The sequence below is a fragment of the Juglans microcarpa x Juglans regia genome, chromosome 4S (genome assembly GCF_004785595.1).
Source record: "Juglans microcarpa x Juglans regia isolate MS1-56 chromosome 4S, Jm3101_v1.0, whole genome shotgun sequence".
In the NCBI taxonomy this organism is placed as follows: Eukaryota; Viridiplantae; Streptophyta; class Magnoliopsida; order Fagales; family Juglandaceae; genus Juglans; species Juglans microcarpa x Juglans regia.
Genome location: NC_054601.1, coordinates 947,634 through 967,336, shown reverse-complemented (window position 1 = coordinate 967,336; position 19,703 = coordinate 947,634). Strand labels below are relative to the sequence as shown.

Sequence of the window (19,703 nt, the reverse complement as noted above, 5' to 3'; positions counted from 1 at the left end):
GGACTCAGTCCGGCATGCCAAAAAATACAGTGAAATGGGTTAGTGCAAAAATACATTTAAATTACGAAAGTTCTTTGGAGAAATACATAATAATTTTCCGAGGATCACGAAGTTGAAAAAGGCGACGTTTGAGCAACACCACAGTGTAAAATACACTGTGGCCGTGGGTCACAATACCAACTTTTAAACGGAGGCAAACGAAGACCCAAGATTGATAGGGTAGGGCCTAGGGAGGTCGGTGAAGCTAGTGGTGGTGGTGGTTTGCCGTGGGTGGCGGCGAAATGGGCGGTAGAAGACCAAAATGTCCAAATCGAAAATGTAGATGGTGGAGCTTCACCGGTGGCGGATCGGAGCTGGGGTTGGGTCCAATGGGTTGCCAAGAGGTCGAGGATGATGTGGTAGGAAGATGGTGGCCAATGGTGGTGCGACGGCGGCGTTGGAACGAATGGTGGCCGCGGCTTTGAAGGGCTACTGGTGGTTAACGGCGGCACGGATGGAGGTGAGGTTGGTGGGGTGAGGTCGCCGGCGGCAGGGGAACACAATGGGGTGGGCGGTGAAGGCCACCGCTGGCTCACGGCGGCGCTGGCGTGAAAGTGGCCCGCGGCTTCGTGGGGTGCGTGCGGGCTACCGGCGGCGAGGTAGGGGCTGGGATTTGGGGGGTGAGGTCGCCGGAGGGAGGGGGAGCTGGTCGGTCGGGCGGTGTCGACCACCGCCGGCTCACGGCGGCTCTGGGTGGAGATGAGGCAAACGGACGGAGAGAGGGAGGGAGAGGGGGCTGGGTTGTGCGCGCCGCGGGGAGGGGGAAAGCAGAAGAAAAAGAAAAAAAGAAAAGAAGAAAAGAAAAAGAAAAGGAAAAGAAAAAAATAGAGGAAAAAGAAATGAGGTCCAATCCTCATAACTTGGGTCACAAAAATGATCCAACGGAAACGATTTCAAAACCTCAAGTTAAATAAAATAAATTAAACGTAATGGTAAAGTCAAATTGAAATAATTAAATCCCACAGTAATTAAATAAATATTAAAAGCAATTTAAATGCATAACAATAAATAAATATTAAGAAAGCACATAAAAATAATTTTCACCAAATTAAAATCATAGAAATAAATTCATTAAAAATCCAACCAATTTTAAAATAAGAGAATAAATTTTAAATAAATAAAAATAATCCTTTAATAAAAATACACTAAAATGCGGGGTGTTACAGATACTTCTTCGTACTTGTTTAATATATGAACTGGTAAAGGAAAACTCTTATTTCAAGCATTTTTGCTCACCAAAGTGCACCGACCGAAGCTGACTTGGAAAGATTTAATGAAACGGCTCATTTTGGTTTTACTTTTAGTAAATGAGTTTTGGGTGGGATCTGAAATGAAAGTTACTGAAACGCATAGTTTTGCATTCTCTCTTCTACGCTTCTCTTTTCTGAGTGCCTTCTCTCCATTCTCTTCTCTTTAGGAGGTCAATTCTCGTTCTCTGTTCCATTCTCTTCTCTATCTCTCTCTCATTGCCATTATCTCTATTTTTTTGTTCTTTTGGAGAGAGACAGAGTCCCGATTCATAGGCATGTACAGGCCAAAGAACCAATGGTCAAGATCTGCCAAACCAACCATTATTCATGGCTACGGTCAGTCTGGTGACCTTCTTAGATTTCAATGGCTACTCCAAGACAACCCGTCTCTTATCAACCCGTCTTAAGATCCCATTCTCTCTCTTTATACGAGTTGGGTTTTTCCCTTTGGCCCAAAATTGTAATTCTTTTGTGTACTTTCAATTTGATGGCTTTTTTTTTCGAAAAGGGTGCGAATTGTGTCATGAAAATCGAACGAATTGAATGCATTTGAGCCCTATGCTAGACTAACATATACTTTTGATCCATGGGGAATGTATTTTGGTGGGTAAGGGATGTTATATTAGTTTCTCAAGGAAATTCAGACTGTCATTGCCTAAGGCCATAATTTTGTTTTTCTGTTTTTCTTTCTTAAACCTGTTAGTGTCGAGAGCGTTTGGCAGGTCAGTGCAGATTTGTGGTTCAACTTGGAGAGGAAACAGGCACAACAAAATTGATGTTTTTATTGATATCAAGAATAGAAATGCGAATGGATCTATTGGGACGAATGGATTTCATGTTAGTGTGCATTAAGGGTTGCATTGAGCCTTTATTATTGTTCTATAATTCAATCGTCATTTTTTAACCGTGCATTGGATACAGAGGGTCTTATTAGGTAAATTTTCTAGATTTTTATAATGTGTGTAATGCGACGATTGCATACACTAGAGAATCTGTCAATGTTGAATAGGGTCTCGAGGCATAAAAATGAGCACGTTTAGAATAGTTAGGATGAACATGGAACAGATGAATAGTAACTTCAGCAAACGTTAGACTGGAAGCAATGTATTGTAGGCACTAATGTTGTTAGTAAAAAAGATTAAAATGCATAGCGTTTATTTTTGTTATTGGGTTTTTCTTTTGCTTATGTATATTTACTTCTATTTTAAAGAGTTGAAGAAATCTGGTTTGCTTTTCATCGTGTTCGTTGATCCACTCCGGAACCTGCATCTTATATGAAGTTGTTTATTCTTCTATTTAATGCATTCCTTTTGTTTGCTTGATTTCATATGACACAGACGCCACTTCACGTTTCTGCTGGTTATAACAGGGCTGAGATAGTCAAATTTCTTCTTGATCGGCAAGGGACAGGTCATAAGGTTGAGTTGGAAGCCAAGAACATGGTAAGTATTAATATAATTGGTTTTTCTTTTGGAAAAAGTGCGTACATTACAATGATGCTAGGGATTTATTAAGCCTATGCTCACGGCTTATTGATCTTGTTATTGATTCTTGAGTGTCAAATTGATGTGCTTTGCAGTATGGAGAAACTCCTTTGCACATGGCAACAAATAATGGATGCAATGATGCTGCACAATTAGTTATTTTGGTCATGGTGCCATTATTGAAGCCAAAGCAAATGTGCTTTTTCTTATTACCTTATGATCCATTTTAAAAGAGTTCAAATTAAAAGTGGGATTTGGATTTCTGATGGTAAACTCAATTTTGTGTTGTCTTATTAATGTAGAATGGAATTACACCATTAAATCTTGCTGTTTGGTACTGACTTCGAGCTGAAGATTGCTCGACTGTCAATGAATTGCTCGAGTACAATGCTGATTGTAGTGCTAAGGATAATGTACGGTGGATTGCAATCGTTTGAGGGGGATTTCCCGATGGTTAAAAGAACACCAAAAAGACCGGAAACTTTACTTTCTTTTTTATTCTCGTAACTTTCCGGGCAAATCTCATAACAGGTCAAATTCTTGATCGTGAAGGTGATAGGGACAGTGAACCGAATACGACGGGAGTATGTTGACCCTTGAATTGATTATATTATCGTTTTGTTAGTGACCTGTCCTTAAAAAATCTGGTCTCTGGTGGAGGTTTTTCTTCATATCTAATTATCTGGATTGTCTTGGGGAGGTTTTCCTAACAACTATGATATCTTCGGCTACAGGTCTTGATTTTGAGATTTGTTAACATCTCTCTCTCTCTTCTTCCCCTCTGCAATCAATTGGTATCTCTCTCTCTCTCTCTCTCTATATATATATATATATATGTAATATCTTAAAATTAACAGTGGCTGGAATCGCAGCAGACAAGGGTACAAAATAAGCGCATGCAGAAGACTTTGTCTTATGGGATGGGTTCTCTATGCTCTTTTGTCGGTGTTTCTGGATTTACTGGATCATTCACAACACCTATATGTCTTCAAAGAGTACGGCTAGAAATACCATTAAAGGTGTGGTTTATATCAATGGGGAAACTTCAATTGGACGAATAGATGATGATTTTGTCTGTGCCACTTTGGATTGGTGGCCTCCTGAGAAATGCGACTATGGAAGATGTAGCTGGGGCAGAGCGTCTATACTAAATCTAGTAAGCGAGCCGATCAATATATATCCTTCGCATACTTCAGTAGCCCCGCCCCATCATTCCGGCCATCTTTGATACCATTCAAAATATATATAGTTTCACTGAGATTATTGGCCATAGAGTTTTTCCAAAGGTGGTGGTAGGTAGGTAATTGGTTTGTCCACAATTTCATATTACAAAACTTTTTAGAATTTTTTATCCGTTGCCACCTTTGAGTTAAATCCTCCTTTAACATTTTTCAGATCATGACGAACAGACCAACACTTTCTCATGCCAAATTAGAAACAGGAAAACTATATATACTTTGCATCTCGGAATGAATATCTAGCTAGGATCGAAGATACCACTGATCGGAAAAGGTGATTACCATGACTGAAGTATGGCCAAAATCTGCAAAATATGAGTAGTATGGTATCGATTTTTTAATTATCCACAACAGATCAGAAACATTTTATAGTGATTTGACTGTTCATGGCAGGAACCAGAAGTACTGGACATCACAAAATTGCTTGGTCCATGAATCAATTTACTGTTTTATTTGCAAAACTCAAGAGATTGTAAAATTATTTTTATTATAAAATAGATATAATTGATTCTATGAAGTTATATTAATTTATGGATTTATTTTGTGTAATCTTTCTGTATCTGTAGCAGTTCTCATAACAAAATCAAATTATCTCAAAACATTTGGAATTTGAATTGACATTTTATTGAATTCTATAGGAAAGTGATAAACACGTAAAGTCGAACGGGAATAAATACTATAGAACTTAGTTTACGTGTCATCTTTCTTTTGGCCTTTTGATACTCCTTAAGAACAAGCAACCTCAGAGTAAACTGGCTTGAAAGGAAACGAAGTATCCCAAGCATAGGTGAAGCTGAATGTAGTAGAAGGATAGATGGGTTGGCCATTGTTGACAAGACACTCGCCATTGGATATGCTCAAGACTGAAGGGTCAATATCTTCCACGGTTTGAAAACCACTGCAATCTAATTTCAGGTGCAATACAGCACAAGAACAGACATTGTGAATTGTCACCTTCCACTCTGGTTTATTATGAATTGTAGCTCCTGTATCAGTTTGGATAATCGCAATTTGTTTCAGAGAGCATTGGCAATGACCTGCAATTTGAATAAACATAATTCAAATCATAAGAAATATTAACTTCCAAATTAATTTTAAATCATAAGAAGAGAGTGGTGCTACTCTGCCGTTATGTGCTCACTTTGTGTGCCGCCTAGTGTAAATTGAATTTTTTTTATTTCAAATATTTTTTAAACATATTTAAAAAAAATATCAATACCCCAATAGTCACTTCCTTAACCATTAAAAATTTTTAAAAAAGAAAATTAAATATATGAGCAGTCAAAATGAGGGGACAAAATGAGGAGGTATTCTAACATTATTTTTTAGAAGATTGCATGTATGATATAGATATATATATATATATTATTTATTTATGACTGAAAAGGATTGCAATGATAAAATAATTTAATTTGCAATGCAGAAACTATAGAAATATTCATATATACGTACCTAGGCCAATGATCAGACTCAGAGAGAGAACTAAGAATAAATTCTTGCTGATGATGGCAGCCATTGGAGACATGATGGTCACTCTTTTTTTTGCTTTAATCGATTCAAGAGACTTCCTCGATGATCTACTTATAAATAGTAGAGGTCTCTTGAACAATTATGGTAAGGAAGAATGAGTGAATATTGAGATATCTACCGTTTCCAACATTTTTAATTGTTCAAGATTTTGTGTTGTTAAATGATGAATTTAAGAAATTTAAAACTTTTAGATTAATTTCCTCAAATCGCCCTCAATATTTCATATCATAACTTTTTTTTTCCTTGAATATAGCCATCGCATATGCAATATCTAAAAAATCTCGCCAATATTATTATTAATTAATTCACGGTCTAATAATTCGCTTGCCTAGTCAGTGAATCATATTATTTGCATAATATCCAATAATTTAATCAAAATCGTTGTAAATTGTAATCGTATATATAATTAAATTTCACCTAATAAATATTCAATATGAGACTTAATTAGTATAATTAAGGTATAATTATATCTATAATCGATGAAAGCTGTATTTTTAATTTCAAATATCCACTTACCAATGTATATGAGCTTTGCTACTCATAATCTTTGCATACTATACTTATTTTTATTTATTTATTTATTATTTATTTTTTGTTTTAATTTTCTTAAATTAATTGAATTCTTTTACTTATCATCCAAATATCACATATTTGATAAGAGAAAAATAAGTGGTCACCCTAAGTAACTCTACTTCAGATAATAAACTTACCATGACGATGGTTAAGGATGCCCTGTTTAATGAGGAGACTAGACGAAAAGATACGAGTATGAATCAAACTCATGTCCTTATCATCGAGAGTAGAGAAATGCCTCAAGGTAATGATAGAGGGAAGTCTCAACTACGTGGAAGGTCCAGCTGTAGCAGGAACCAACAGACGAGTAACATGAAGTGTTACCATTGTGGCAAATAAGGCCACATGAGGAAAAACTGCTGCAAGTTTTTAAGGGAGCAAGGTCAAAGCAAGCTAAAGAAAGAAGATGGTGAAACTTTTGTCACTCTTTCGGGAGATGTGGCAATACTCTTCATCAGTGATGAGACGTGTCTGCACGTTGCAAGCCACGATATTGAGTGGGTGGTAGACACAATAGCATCATACCACGCCACTTCCCATAATGAATTTTTCACTACGTACAAAGCATGAGACTTTTGTATTGTAAGGATGGGGAACGCTAGTTCCTTGAAGATCGTGGGAGTTGGCGAAGTGCAGATAAAAACCAACGTTAGTTGCACCATGGTGTTGAAAGATGTTCGACACATTCCTGACCTTCAGCTCAACTTGATTTCAGGAACAGCCTTTGATCGACAGGGTTATGACAGCTACTTCAGCAATGACACTTAGAAGCTGTCACAAGGTGCCATGGTTGTCGTTCGAGGACATATTTGTGGTACGTTGTACAATACCCATGTGAAGATTGGTTCTGATAGTCTCAATACAGTGAAAGACGATGCATCACCGAATCTGTGGCACAAGAGACTTGGACACATGGATGAGACAGGGTTGGATACGCTTGTGAAGAAGGCACTCATCAAAGTTGCTAAAGGAACAACGTTAAATCCTTATGAGTACTTTTTGTTTGGCAAACAACGCAAAGTCTCGTTCAATTCCTCTACGAAGAGAAGATCAGAGTTGTTGAGTCTGATACACTCTGATGTATGTGATCCCATGGAAGAAGAGTTATTGGGAGCTAACAGATATTTCGTGATATTCATTGATGATGCTTCACGAAAGGTCTGGGTATATGTTTTGAAATCAAAGGATCAGGTCTTCGAGCACTTCAAGAGTTTCCACACCCTAGTGGAAAGAGAGACGGGAAAGAAGTTGAAGTGCTTGCGAACTGACAATGGAGGAGAATATGTTTTCAAAAGGTTCGCTGCATATTGCGCTGATTGCGGTATTCGACATGAGAAGACGGTCCCATATACCCCTCAGCACAATGATGTAGCCGAAAGAATGAATCGAACCATCATTGAAAGAATAAGATGCATGCTTAGTATGGCCAAGTTACCAAAGCCATTCTGGGGTGAAGCTGTTCGTGCTGCCTATTATTTGATCAACAGATCACCTTTTGCCCCATTAGAATTTAAAATTCCTAAGAAGGTTTGGTCTGGAAAAGATGTCTTTTACTCTCACCTGAGAGTGTTTGGGTGCAAAGCCTTTGCACACGTATCCAAGGAGCTGAGACAGAAGCTCGATGTCAAGTCAACTCCATGTATCTTTGTTGGATATGAAGATGAAGAATTCGGATTCAAGTTATGAGATCCAGTGACAAAGAGAATTGTCAGAAGTAGGGACGTTATGTTCCATAAAAATCGGCATATAGGAACTAAAGTTTCCTCGATGTCAGTAGAGTTTAGTTCCTATACTCCACATCCTGCACCATTACAGTTTGCCACAGATAATGAAGATATGCAGGATCGAAATCTAGAAGCAGAAGAGGAAGGTCAGTGTGTCAAGTAGGGGGAGCAAGAACCCTCTCCACCAGCAGCTGGTGTACCACCACAAGGGTTAGATGGTGATGAACCTCCTTTGGTTGATGAAGCTCAACCAAGAAGATCGGTAAGAGGCCGCCTACTGATTCCGTCGAGGAGATATCCGGAATCAGACTATATTGTGCTTATTGATGAGGGGGAGCCGGAGAGCTTCCAGCAAGTTCAAACTCATGCTGATAGAAGCCTATGGGTGCAGGCAATGTAAGAAGAGATGAGTTCTTTGTAGAAAAATCAGACCTATGAGTTGGTGAAACTTCATAAAGTAAAGAAAACTCTAAAGAACAAATGGGTGTTCAAGCTGAAGAAAGATGACCAAGGAAAGCTGATAAAGCACAAAACCAGATTGGTTGTCAAAGGATTCCAGCAGAAGAAGGGAATCGACTTTGACGAGATATTTTTCTCGATGGTGAAAATGATGTTAGTCCGGATTGGTAGTCAGCTTGAATTTGAAACTCGAACAGATGGATGTAAAGACAACCTTTCTCCATGGAGATTTGGAGGAGGAAATCTATATAGAGCAACCAGAAGGGTTTGAAGCTCCAAGGAAAGATCACTTAGTCTGCAAGCTAAAGAAGAGTCTCTATGGCTTCAAGCAAGCGACGAGTTAATGGTACAAGAAGTTTGACTTATTCATGATGAGTCATAGTTACAAGAGACTTGTTGCAGATCAGTGTGTCTATGTTCAAAGGTTCTAGGATGACAAGTTTGTCAGACTCCTTCTTTACGTTGATGATATGTTAATCGTTGGTGAGGATAGGTCCAAGATTAACAAACTAAAGAATGAACTATCCAAGTCTTTTGGCATGAAGGACTTAGGTCCAGCACAATAAATTTTAGACATGAAGATTGTTCCTGATAGGAAAGCTAAAAGGGTATGGCTATCACAACAAAAATATATTGAATAGGTTATCAGACGTTTCAACATGGGAGATGCTAAGCCAGTCAATACTCCACTTGCAAACCACTTCAAGTTGAGCAAGAGCTCGTGTCCTTCATCAAAGAAAGAGATTGAAGAAATGGAAGCAGTCCCCTACTCTTCAGCAGTAGGAAGCCTGATATATGCAATGGTTTGTACCAGACCAGATATTGCTTATACTGTAGGCATGGTGAACAGATTCCTTTCAAATCCAGGAAAGGATCATTGGGAAGCAGTCAAGTGGATTCTCAGTACCTAAAAGGTACATCGAATATGTGCTTGTGTTTTAGGGAAGCTAAACCAGTTTTGGAAGGCTATACAGATTCAGATATGGCAGGAGATCTGGATAGCAGGAAATCTACTTCGAGATTTCTCTTCACCTTTGCAGGAGGAGCTGTCTCTTGGCAGTCCAAATTGCAGAAGTGTGTTGCTTTATCTACAACAGAGGCAGAATACATTGCCGCAACGAAAGTTGGAAAAGAGATAGTGGGTGAAGCGTTTTCTCCAAGAAGTAGGGGTTAGTCAAGAAGACTACAAGGTACATTATGATAGTCAAAGTGCTCTAGACTTGAGCAAGAATTCAATGTATCATTCCTACACCAAGCATATTGACATCCATTATCATTGGATACGCGAAGCGATGAAACAACAACTTGTGAAGATCCATACGAAAGAGAATCCAGCAGACATACTGACGAAGGTGGTTACAATTGAGAAGCTTGAGTTACACAGAGACATAGCTGGGATGGAGAGCATCTAGGTAAATAGGCATGACTGCTTAGCCCTCAGCGCTTAACGCTCAACAAGTAACTGGTGCCGAACTACGTTAAATTCTTGGTGTCACTGACTGCGTAGGTGTACTATTTTATTTCCGCTTTTATTCCTTTCGCTGTGTTGATTTTCCCAACAACATCTCCTCATAATAGAGCACGTGCTAACCCTCCTAATGCATTCCACAACCCAAAATTCCAAAACATCGTCCTTAAATGCCAGGGAAATAATGCATTCCTCCAAATCTTAAGGTACAAAATCACAATGACAAGTTAAAAATCCATTCAAGTTGCCGTCACTTTCTCCTCTTGGAGTGCAAGTGGAACCACTGGTCTCCAAGTAGTCCCATCAGCACTGTCCATAAGAGCAATCCCAACGGTAGCTAAATTTTTCCTAATTACATCTAATTTTTCATACTCCTTGTTCCGTTTATTTTTCATACTCCTTGGTCTTCTATTAACTTAGCACGCTTCAAAGCCTTTTCCCTAAGCTGCTGCAAAACCTGTAGCATAAGAAAGCAAATATTAACTATAAAGTACTAAAATAGCAGATAACAACAATCGGATATAAGAAGTATGGTATCCAAAACTATTTAAATATCTGGAATTGATTAAGAAACAAGTGCAAAAATGGTGGAGAAAAAGTGAGAAAAGGACCAACTCAGAAAATATGTGAATTGGTAAAGAAAAGATAAATTTTAGTAGAGGTTGCAAATGCAAAGTAGAAAGTACAATTTTGCAACAGAGAGCTCTAATAACATGAATATTCTGTACCTCTGAGTAACTTGTGGGCACTAGTCCCAAAATAGTCAGAACATTCTTGATTGTCTTTTCCAAAGCTCCAAGTGATTCTATTAGAAACTCTTGCTTCTTCCCCTGTTTGTTTGGATTATTCAGTTACATAGGACACAACGAAACAAAAATGGAAGATAGATTAGGAATTATATCATTAGCACCTAGCAATTGGTGGCAACGGTAAACTACTCTAGTCAATCTGGTAGTAATCGCTCTGGCATGATGTCGTCAAAAGACAACAATGCCTATCGGGGCTTCAACAAGCAGTAAGGAAATAAGCATAACAATGGGCCGCGTGACAATAAAAAGCCATTCACTAATGGAGGGAAGCACATAGGTCAAAGACGTTATCAACCCAAGTGTCAACTTTATGATCAATTGGGCCATGTAGCCGAACAGTGTCCAAGAATGCATTTTTCGGAGCCCACTACCAATTGTGTCTGATCCTCTAATCAAAAGGACACCAAATGGTTAATTGATTTTGCTGCTTCTCATAATATTATAGGTGATTTGGCAAATTTATCAGTTCACTCGGAGTATGATGGCACATATGATGTCGTAATCGGTGATGGTTCAGGTTTGCATGTCTCACACATTGGTTCTTTGGTATTTCATTCCCCAACATGTACCTTTCAATTAAATGATACCCTTTGTGTTCCGAGTATTCGCAAAAATTTAATTTCTGTCCATCACTTCACTACTCAAAACTGTGTTTTTATTGAATTTTACCCCTCTTACTTTCTTGTTAAGGATCAGATCACGAGGGCGATTCTTCTCAAAGGTGCATGTGAAAATTGTAACACCCCTGTATTTTAGTATATTTTTAATTGAATGATTATTTTTATTAATTTAAAAATTGATTCTCTTGTTTTAAGTTTATCGGATTTTTTAGTGGGTTTATTTTTATGATTTTTAATTTGTGAAAATAATTTTGATATGTTTCCTTAATATGAATTATTGTTATGCATTTCAATTGCTCTTTATTTTAAATTAATTTATTATTGGATTTAATTATTTTACTTTCATTTAATCACTACGTTTAAATCATTTTATTTAACTTGCTGTTTTGAAATCTTTTTCGTTGGATCATTTTTGTGACCCAAGATGTGAGGATTGGACCTCATTTCTTTCCCTCACTTTTTTCTTTTCCTCTTTTTCTTTTTTTCTTCTTTTCTTTTCTCCCCATTTCTTTTCTCCTCTCTCTTTCTTCTCTCCCGTGCGATTTTCGTCCCTTTCTCCCATCCGTTGTGTCGTCCTCCACCCACTGCTGCCGTGCGCCGTCGTGGTCATCACCGCCCCTCCCGTTTGCTTCCTCTCCGGCCGGCGATCACCCCATCCATTCCCAGCCCCTCTCGCCCCGCCATTCTCCTCCACGCACGACTTCAAGCCACGGCCACCATTTGTTCCAGCGCCGCCGTCGCACTGCCGTTGGCCGCCATTTCTTCACCACATCACCATTGACCTCCCAGCAACCTAACCCACCCATCCTCAACTCCGGTCTGCCACTGGTGAAGCTCCACCATCCACTTTTTTGATTTGAGCATTTTGGCCTCCAAACACCTCTCACGCCGCCACCCACGGCCAACCATCACCACCATTAGTTTCACCGACATCCCTAAGCCATTCCCTAGTAATATCTAGTCTTAGTTTATCCCTGTTCAAAAGTGGATTTTTGAGAGCCACGGCTCAGTGCATTTTGCACTGTTCTGTTGCTGTGTCGCCACCTTTTGCACCTCCGTGATCATTCGAGAATTATACTATAGCGCTGTAAGTATTTTTCCAAAGAACTTTTGTGATTTAAATGTATTTTTGCACTAACTCATTTTACTGTGATTTGGTTGGTTGTGTCGGACTGATTCCGAGAAGTAAGGGGGTCGGATGGATTGGAGGATGAAGTTGTTTGTGTGACTGGATTATATTGTGATTTGTTGGTTGTTGGATAATGCATCGTTTCATATATTTGCATATTTGCACTCATGATCAAGTTTGTAAATAAAAACTGGATTTTCGCATAACTGCATACATGTTCATGTGTATTTTTGGAAACTGAGTTTTCAAGTGTGCAATAGTTTTTGGATGCGTGTGTATATCACGACCCCAAGCCGAGATTGAGCATTATCTCGGTGAAGCTCATCTGGTCACTCGAGAGCAAAATATATTGAGTGATGTCCACTGGGTTGTCGTTGGGTGACAACGGGATCGGACAGGATGGTAACACTCTCGCACTCTCGTGCTGACTCCGTGGCCCCTCTGCTGGTGGGGGCTAGAGGATGCTTGGCCACGAACGCGCTGGGCGCAGAACTGAGCATCGCTGGTTATGAAGTCACTCGCACGGTCGTTACCTGTGGTGTGACGATAGAAGCCAGGGTGTGCGAATAATCCCTAGGGGAGATCATGGTGCATACGGTTAAAATGAATTATTGAGCTATTTTCTGGAAAAATAGCGTGTGTTGTATAAAATGATGTTTTGAGACTAATGCCTACTTCATCATATGCATGCATGTTGGTTTCATTAATGCAATTTTATCTCGAGAGTTGTTTGGGTTATACTTACCTGCGGTACCGTTTTATGGTAACGCAGATTTCGATGCAGATGATGCTGAGGATGAGTCTGAGGATTTGACTCCGCCCGAGGAGTAATATGGGATCACTCGTAATTTTATTTGGACTTGTATTATATTTTATTTTGAGATAACTGTATAACTCTTATTAAACGTTTTACTTATGTAAATTTGTATTAAAAATTCTGGTATTTAGTTGACTTAAATTATCTGCTATGTTGCTCATTGTACATTGTTGCATGTACACACACTTGGCACTATCGTTGGGATGTGTGACTGTATTTTCATCATTCAGGTGTCTCGATTCCTGAGTTTCCGTACATGGGGGTCAGGGGCACTACAAAAATGGTGTTTACACGCTTCCGAACTCATTGGTGGACTTATCTCCAAAAATGGTTGTAAATTTGCATGAGAGGACTTGGATTGATGGGTGGCACAAGCGGTTTGGACATCCATATAAAAAAATCATAACTTATCTTGTTAATATTTTTTTCTCTTCCAATAAAAAAAGAACATCAAGTGAAAAATCTTTATACTTCTTGTTCTATCAATAAAGCACATCAACAACCTTTTCATTTCAATAGTCTTCAAAGTCATGCACCTCTTGATCATATTTACACCGATGTTTGGGGTCCTTCACACATTGTTGGTCTTGATGGCTCACGCTACTACTTAATTTTGGTTGATCATTTTACTAAATACATGTGGTTCTATCCTATGGCAACCAAGTCAAGCGTAAGTAGCATATTTCCTCAGTTTAAACATCTTGTTGAAATAAGGTTTCAAGCCAAAATAAAAAGTGTTTATTTTGACAACGGTGGTGAGTTTGTGGCTCTCAAAAATTAATTTTCAATCCATGGAATTAGCCACTACACCACTGCTCCTCATACTCCCCAACAAAATGGTGTTGCCGAACGACATCATCGTCATCTTGTAGAGACAGGACTAACTCTTTTAAGAGATGCCGAGCTACCACTCTCATATTGGCCTCACGCCTTTCAAACAGCTGTTTACCTCGTAAATCCTCAACCAACAACTCTTTTACAAAACAAATCCCCTTTGAAAGTTTGTTCAATCAACCACCAAATTATCTAAAAATAAGAAAATTTGGTTGTTTGTGTTTTCCCTTAACCCTGCCTTACAACACCCATAAACTCCAGCCCAAAGCAAGTCCATATGTGTTTCTGGGCTACTCTTAAACCCAGAGTGCGTATTGGTGCATGGACTTACAAACCAAAAGACTCTACCTTTCACGTCATGTCCTCTTCCACGAAAATGAAACACATTTTCATCCTTCCTCTGGAAATCCTCCTGGAAAGCCCGCTCCTGCGTCTCTGTCACTATCACCCATCACGCCGCTTCAAATGCTGCAACCACCATTAGTGCGAATGGATCGTGCGCCTGCTTCCGCATCACCTTCAGGTATTTCCCCTAATTTTTAATCAAGTCATTTACCTAATTTTCCAGATTTCACACCAAGCTCAAACTCAAACCCACGACACTTTCACTCTGTGGAAGATTCCACAAATCCCACAAATTTCCTGCAACAAATGCAACCAATTCAACCAGAATCCTTCCTTGCACTCGTAGGCAGTCCACAAGCCAATGACCCACCTCGCACCCACTCCATGACAACCCGTTCAATGAACAACATCTACAAGCCAAAGCAAATACACTCAGTCACAAAACACCTCATCTCACCAACCATTGAACCAAATTGTGTGAGTCAAGCAATTCGTGACCCGAAATGGAGAAGTACCATGTCTGATGAGCTCACAGCTCTAATGAGACATAACACATGGGAATTGGTTTTCCCACCACTTCACTGTAAACCAGTGGGTTGCAAATGAGTGTTTAGAGTCAAAAGAAATCCGACGGGTTTGTCGATAGGTTCAAAGTGAGACTTGTTGCCAAGGGGTTTAATCAACGACGTGGGTTGTATTACAAGGAGACATTTAGTCCGGTTGTCAAACCGGCAATAATAAGAACTGTTCTGACACTTTTTGTGATGCAAGGGTGGCCCTTGAGACAACTCGACGTTAATAATGCATTTGATGACACTTCATCTGTAGACAGTACAACATTTCGGCGTGTCATAGGTGGACTTCAGTACCTCTCTCTTAGACGTCCAGACATATCATTTGTTGTAAACAAACTCTCTCAATTTATGCACAAGCCCACTATTACGCACTGGACAGCAACAAAGAGACTCCTACGCTACTTGAAGCAGACAATTTATCATGGCATTCATATCCTCAAAAGCTCAAGCTCAACAATAACCACCTACATCGATGCTGATTGGGCCGGAAACTATGATGACAGGAGCTCAACATCTGCCTATATATGATTTCTTGGTTCAAATCCTATTTCTTGCAGTTCAAAAAAATAAAGGGCAATTGCAAGATCATCCATTGAAGCAGAGTATAGAGCCCTTGCTAATGCAACATCTGAAACTATTTGGTTATTGACACTGCTTCAGGAACTCGGCTTCCCTATTTCTTCACCACCAAAATTACTTTGTGACAACTTAGGAGCCACCCAGCTCAGTTTTAATCCCATTCAACACTCTCGGATGAAGCACATTCAGATCGACCTGCATTTTGTTCGAGATATGGTTCAAAAAGGAATGCTGAAAGTTCATCATGTATCCACACAAGATCAGCTTGCCGACCTTCTTACAAAGCCATTGTCAAAGTAACGTACGGAACGACTAAGAACCAAGATTGGCCTTGCTAACGGCAGCCCTATCTTGCTGGGGCGTATCAGAGACAATCCCACAAATCATGCACCAAATCAACTCACAGAAGAGTAGCCAAGATTCAAGGAGGTGACTGTCGGACTAATCACAAGAATCAAGCTTCACAACAGTTACATCTTTACAGCCACAATTTTAGCTAGCTTTCCTAAAATAGACTTTGTATTCTTAGTATATATATATATATATATATAGCACTCAATTCTATTGTACTGTACTGAAATATTGTAATCAATTCTGTTAATATACAATCAATATTCAAACTCCATCACAGAGGATGATGAAGATGAGGAGGAGGATGATAATGATGCGGCGGATGATGAGGACGTTGATGGAGGCAATGATGATGATGCATATAATGATGGTGGTGAGGGTGATGGGGATCCCGAAGATGAACCTGAAGCAAATGGTGATGGTGGAAGTGATGATGATGATAAGGAGGATGATGATGGGAAGGAGGAAGAAGAAGAAGATGATGAAGATGAGGATGAGGAGGAAGATGAGGAAGAGACACCTCAGCCACCTGCGAAGAAGAGGAAATGCAAGTTTGATTTTTGTATCTTTGTTCCTTCATGTTTTGGCCACCTTTAGTTGGGTTGCAGGGATATGTTGCGATAGTAGAACTCGAGCGTGGAAGGTTAAGGTTGCGTCTTCAACATAGACAGGAGAATTAATATGTAGCACTTGATCAACTTTATTATTTTATATTTCTACTGCTCTCTTATGTAGTTTATTTTGAGTTTGCTGAACTTAAATCATTTAATTTCAAAATGATTGAGATTTTAAAAAATTATTGGAAAAATCTCTAGAAGATTTTAATATCGCACTTTTTTGCAACTTTATTCAAACTCTTTTTATTTAGGGCAAGACAGACATAATTTGCGAAGGACAAAAAAAAAAGGAAAAAAGACAATCAACAAATAATCCTCTCCAAGATAACAGTAAACCCAATAGCAAAAGGAAAATATTTTAGTCACAAGGATTACATAAAAATAAATTCACATATAACTTGATGTGGTAAGTCAGATTGTAAAATTAATTTTATTATAAAATAGATATAACGGATTAAAATATATTAATTTTTGAGTTTATTTTGTATAATCTCTTTGTATCTAAATCAATTCTCATAACAAAATCAAATTATCTCAAAACATTTGGAATTTGAATCGACCTTTTATTGAATTCTATAGGAAATAGATAAACACGTAAACTCGAACAGGAATAAATATTATAGAACTTAGTTTACGTGTCATCTTTCTTTTGGCCTTTTGATACTCCTTAAGAACAAGCAACCTCAGAGTAAACTGGCTTGAAAAGAAACGAAGTATCCCAAGCATAGGTGAAGCTGAATGTCGTAGAAGGATAGATGGGTTGACCATTGTTGACAAGACACTCGCCATTGGATATGCTCAAGACTGAAGGGTCAATATCTTCCACGGTTTGAAAACCACTGCAAGCTAATTTCAGGTGCAATACAGCACAAGAACAAACATTGTGAATCGTCACCTTCCACTCCGGTTTATTATGACTTGTAGCTCCGGTATCAGTTTGGGTAATCGCAATTTGTTTCAGAGAGCATTGGCAATGACCTGCAATTTGAATAAACATAATTCAAATCATAAGAAATATTAACTTCCGAATTAAATTTAAATTATAAAAAGAGAGTGGTGCTACTCCGTCGTTATGTGCCCACTTTGTGTGCCGTCTAGTGTAAATTGTATTTTTTTTATTTCAAATATTTTTAAACATATTTAAACATTTTTTTAAAAAATACTAATACCCTAATAATCACTTCCTTAACTATTAAGAAAAAAAAATTTAAAAAAATTAAATATATGAACAGTCAAAATGAGGGAACAAAATGAGAAAGCATTCTAACATTATTCTTTAGAAGATTGCATGTATTATATATATATATATATATATATATATATATATATATATATATATATATTATTTATGACTGAAAAGGATTGCAATGATGAAATAGTTTAATTTGCAATGATAAAATAATTTAATTTGCAATGCAGAAACTATAGAAATATTCATATATACGTACCTAGGCCAATGATCAGACTCAGAGAGAGAACTAAGAATAAATTCTTGCTGATGATGGCAGCCATTGGAGACATGATGGTCACTCTCTTTTTTGCTTTAATCGATTCAAGGGACTTCCTCGATGATCTACTTATAAATAGTAGAGGTCTCTTGAACAATTATGGTAAGGAAAAATTACTGAATTTTGAGATATCTACCGTTTCCAACATTTTTAATTCTTCAAGATTTTGTGGTTTTAAATGATGAATTTAAGAAATTTAAAACTTTTAGATTAATTTCCTCACATCGCCCTCAATATTTCATATCAGAACTTTTTTTTTTCCTTGAATATAGCCATCGCATATGCAAGCAATATCCAAAAAAGCTCGCCAATATTATTATTAATTAATTCACGGTCTAATAATTCGCTTGCCTAATCAGTGAATCACATTATTTGCATAATATCCAATAATTTAATCAAAATCGTTGTAAATTGTAATCGTATATAGAATTAAATTTCACCTAATAAATATTTAATATGAGACTTAATTAGTATAATTAAGGTATAATTATATCTATAATCGATGAAAGCTGTATTTTTAATTACAAATATCCACTTACCAATGTATATGAGCTTTGCTAGTCATAATCTTTGTATATTATACTTATTTTTATTTATTTATTATTTATTTTTTGTTTTAATTTTCTTAAACTGATTGAGTTCTTTTACTTATCATCTATATATCTCATATTTGATAAGAGAAAAAAATAAAAAAATAAAAAATTATGTGTGATATATAGTGTATGGTGTGAAGATGGAGAATATAATTTTTCTTAATTAAAAGCCTTTGACAATATATTGACTAAGTACGTGGCTTATGCAGTGCCGACCGAAGAGAAGTAATTAGGACCTCCCGTGAATTTGGATAAGGCAATTGGAATGATCTGTCTTGTTGGCCCCATTGTCTTCAACCAGTAATATTAGAGAAGTGCACGCTTATGGCTTGTCACACTCAACCAAATTAGCATACTTTAGACATCTTCTGAAAAAACAGGCTACTTCACAGATGTGTGCATATATATACATATGAGTTTTATTTAAATGTATGTCCTATACACTCATATCCTAATAGATTTAGAATAGTGTAATACTTATCACTGAATTGATAAGTTATAATGGAATAAAATTAACTCGAATAAGATAAGATTAACTCTATATCTAATCACAATATGACACAAAGTCTCTAAATTTCTTGATGGTAAAAAATCTATCAATAATATTGAAGAGTCTCATCTACAATATTCTTGTGACTTTATCCATTGAAATACACTAGGAGGCGAAGTGTTATTATCATTCTCTCATAACAGGTCAATTCTTGGTCGTGAAGGTGATAGGGACAATGAACCGAATTCGACAGGAGTATGTTTTACAAACCAATTCTTCTAGGTACAAGCAGGTGGTGGACGAAGCTCACGTGGAACTGCTGCTGTCAGAGTTATTTCAAAAGAAAAGTAGAAAGAAAGAAAGAAAGAAAACGAAGAGAAGAACACTACCAGTACCAGATCCCCTTCGTCCATCTCCCCCTTTGTCGATTGCCACTCTCCATGAGCGCCACAACCATTTGCCAATCCCAAACCCTTATTCTTCTTGTATTTTCTTCTCTTTTCCCCATTTCTCACCTCCACCACACTTTCGGTTTACTCTGTTATTCCATGGACACTTTCTTTCTCGAGCCTACTTCACCTCAAGTGTATATGGATGGTTAGAGGTATAATAATGTTGTAGGTGATAGAGCCCTCAATATTATTGATAGACTTCTGGTCATTAAAAATTTA

The 19,703-nt window shown here is 37.8% G+C and overlaps 1 protein-coding gene across 1 annotated transcript; it reads right to left on the bottom strand.

Annotated features, from left to right (window-relative positions):
• Positions 1–4,737: 4,737 nt before the first annotated feature.
• On the bottom strand, positions 4,738–6,324 carry LOC121262694 (TPD1 protein homolog 1-like). Its single transcript, XM_041165282.1, has 2 exons — positions 6,252–6,324; positions 4,738–5,048 (listed from the first exon to the last, which is right to left on the bottom strand). The coding sequence occupies exons 1-2, from the start codon at positions 6,322–6,324 to the stop codon at positions 4,738–4,740; spliced, it is 384 nt and encodes a 127-aa protein (XP_041021216.1).
• Between the last annotated feature and the right edge of the window lie 13,379 nt (positions 6,325–19,703).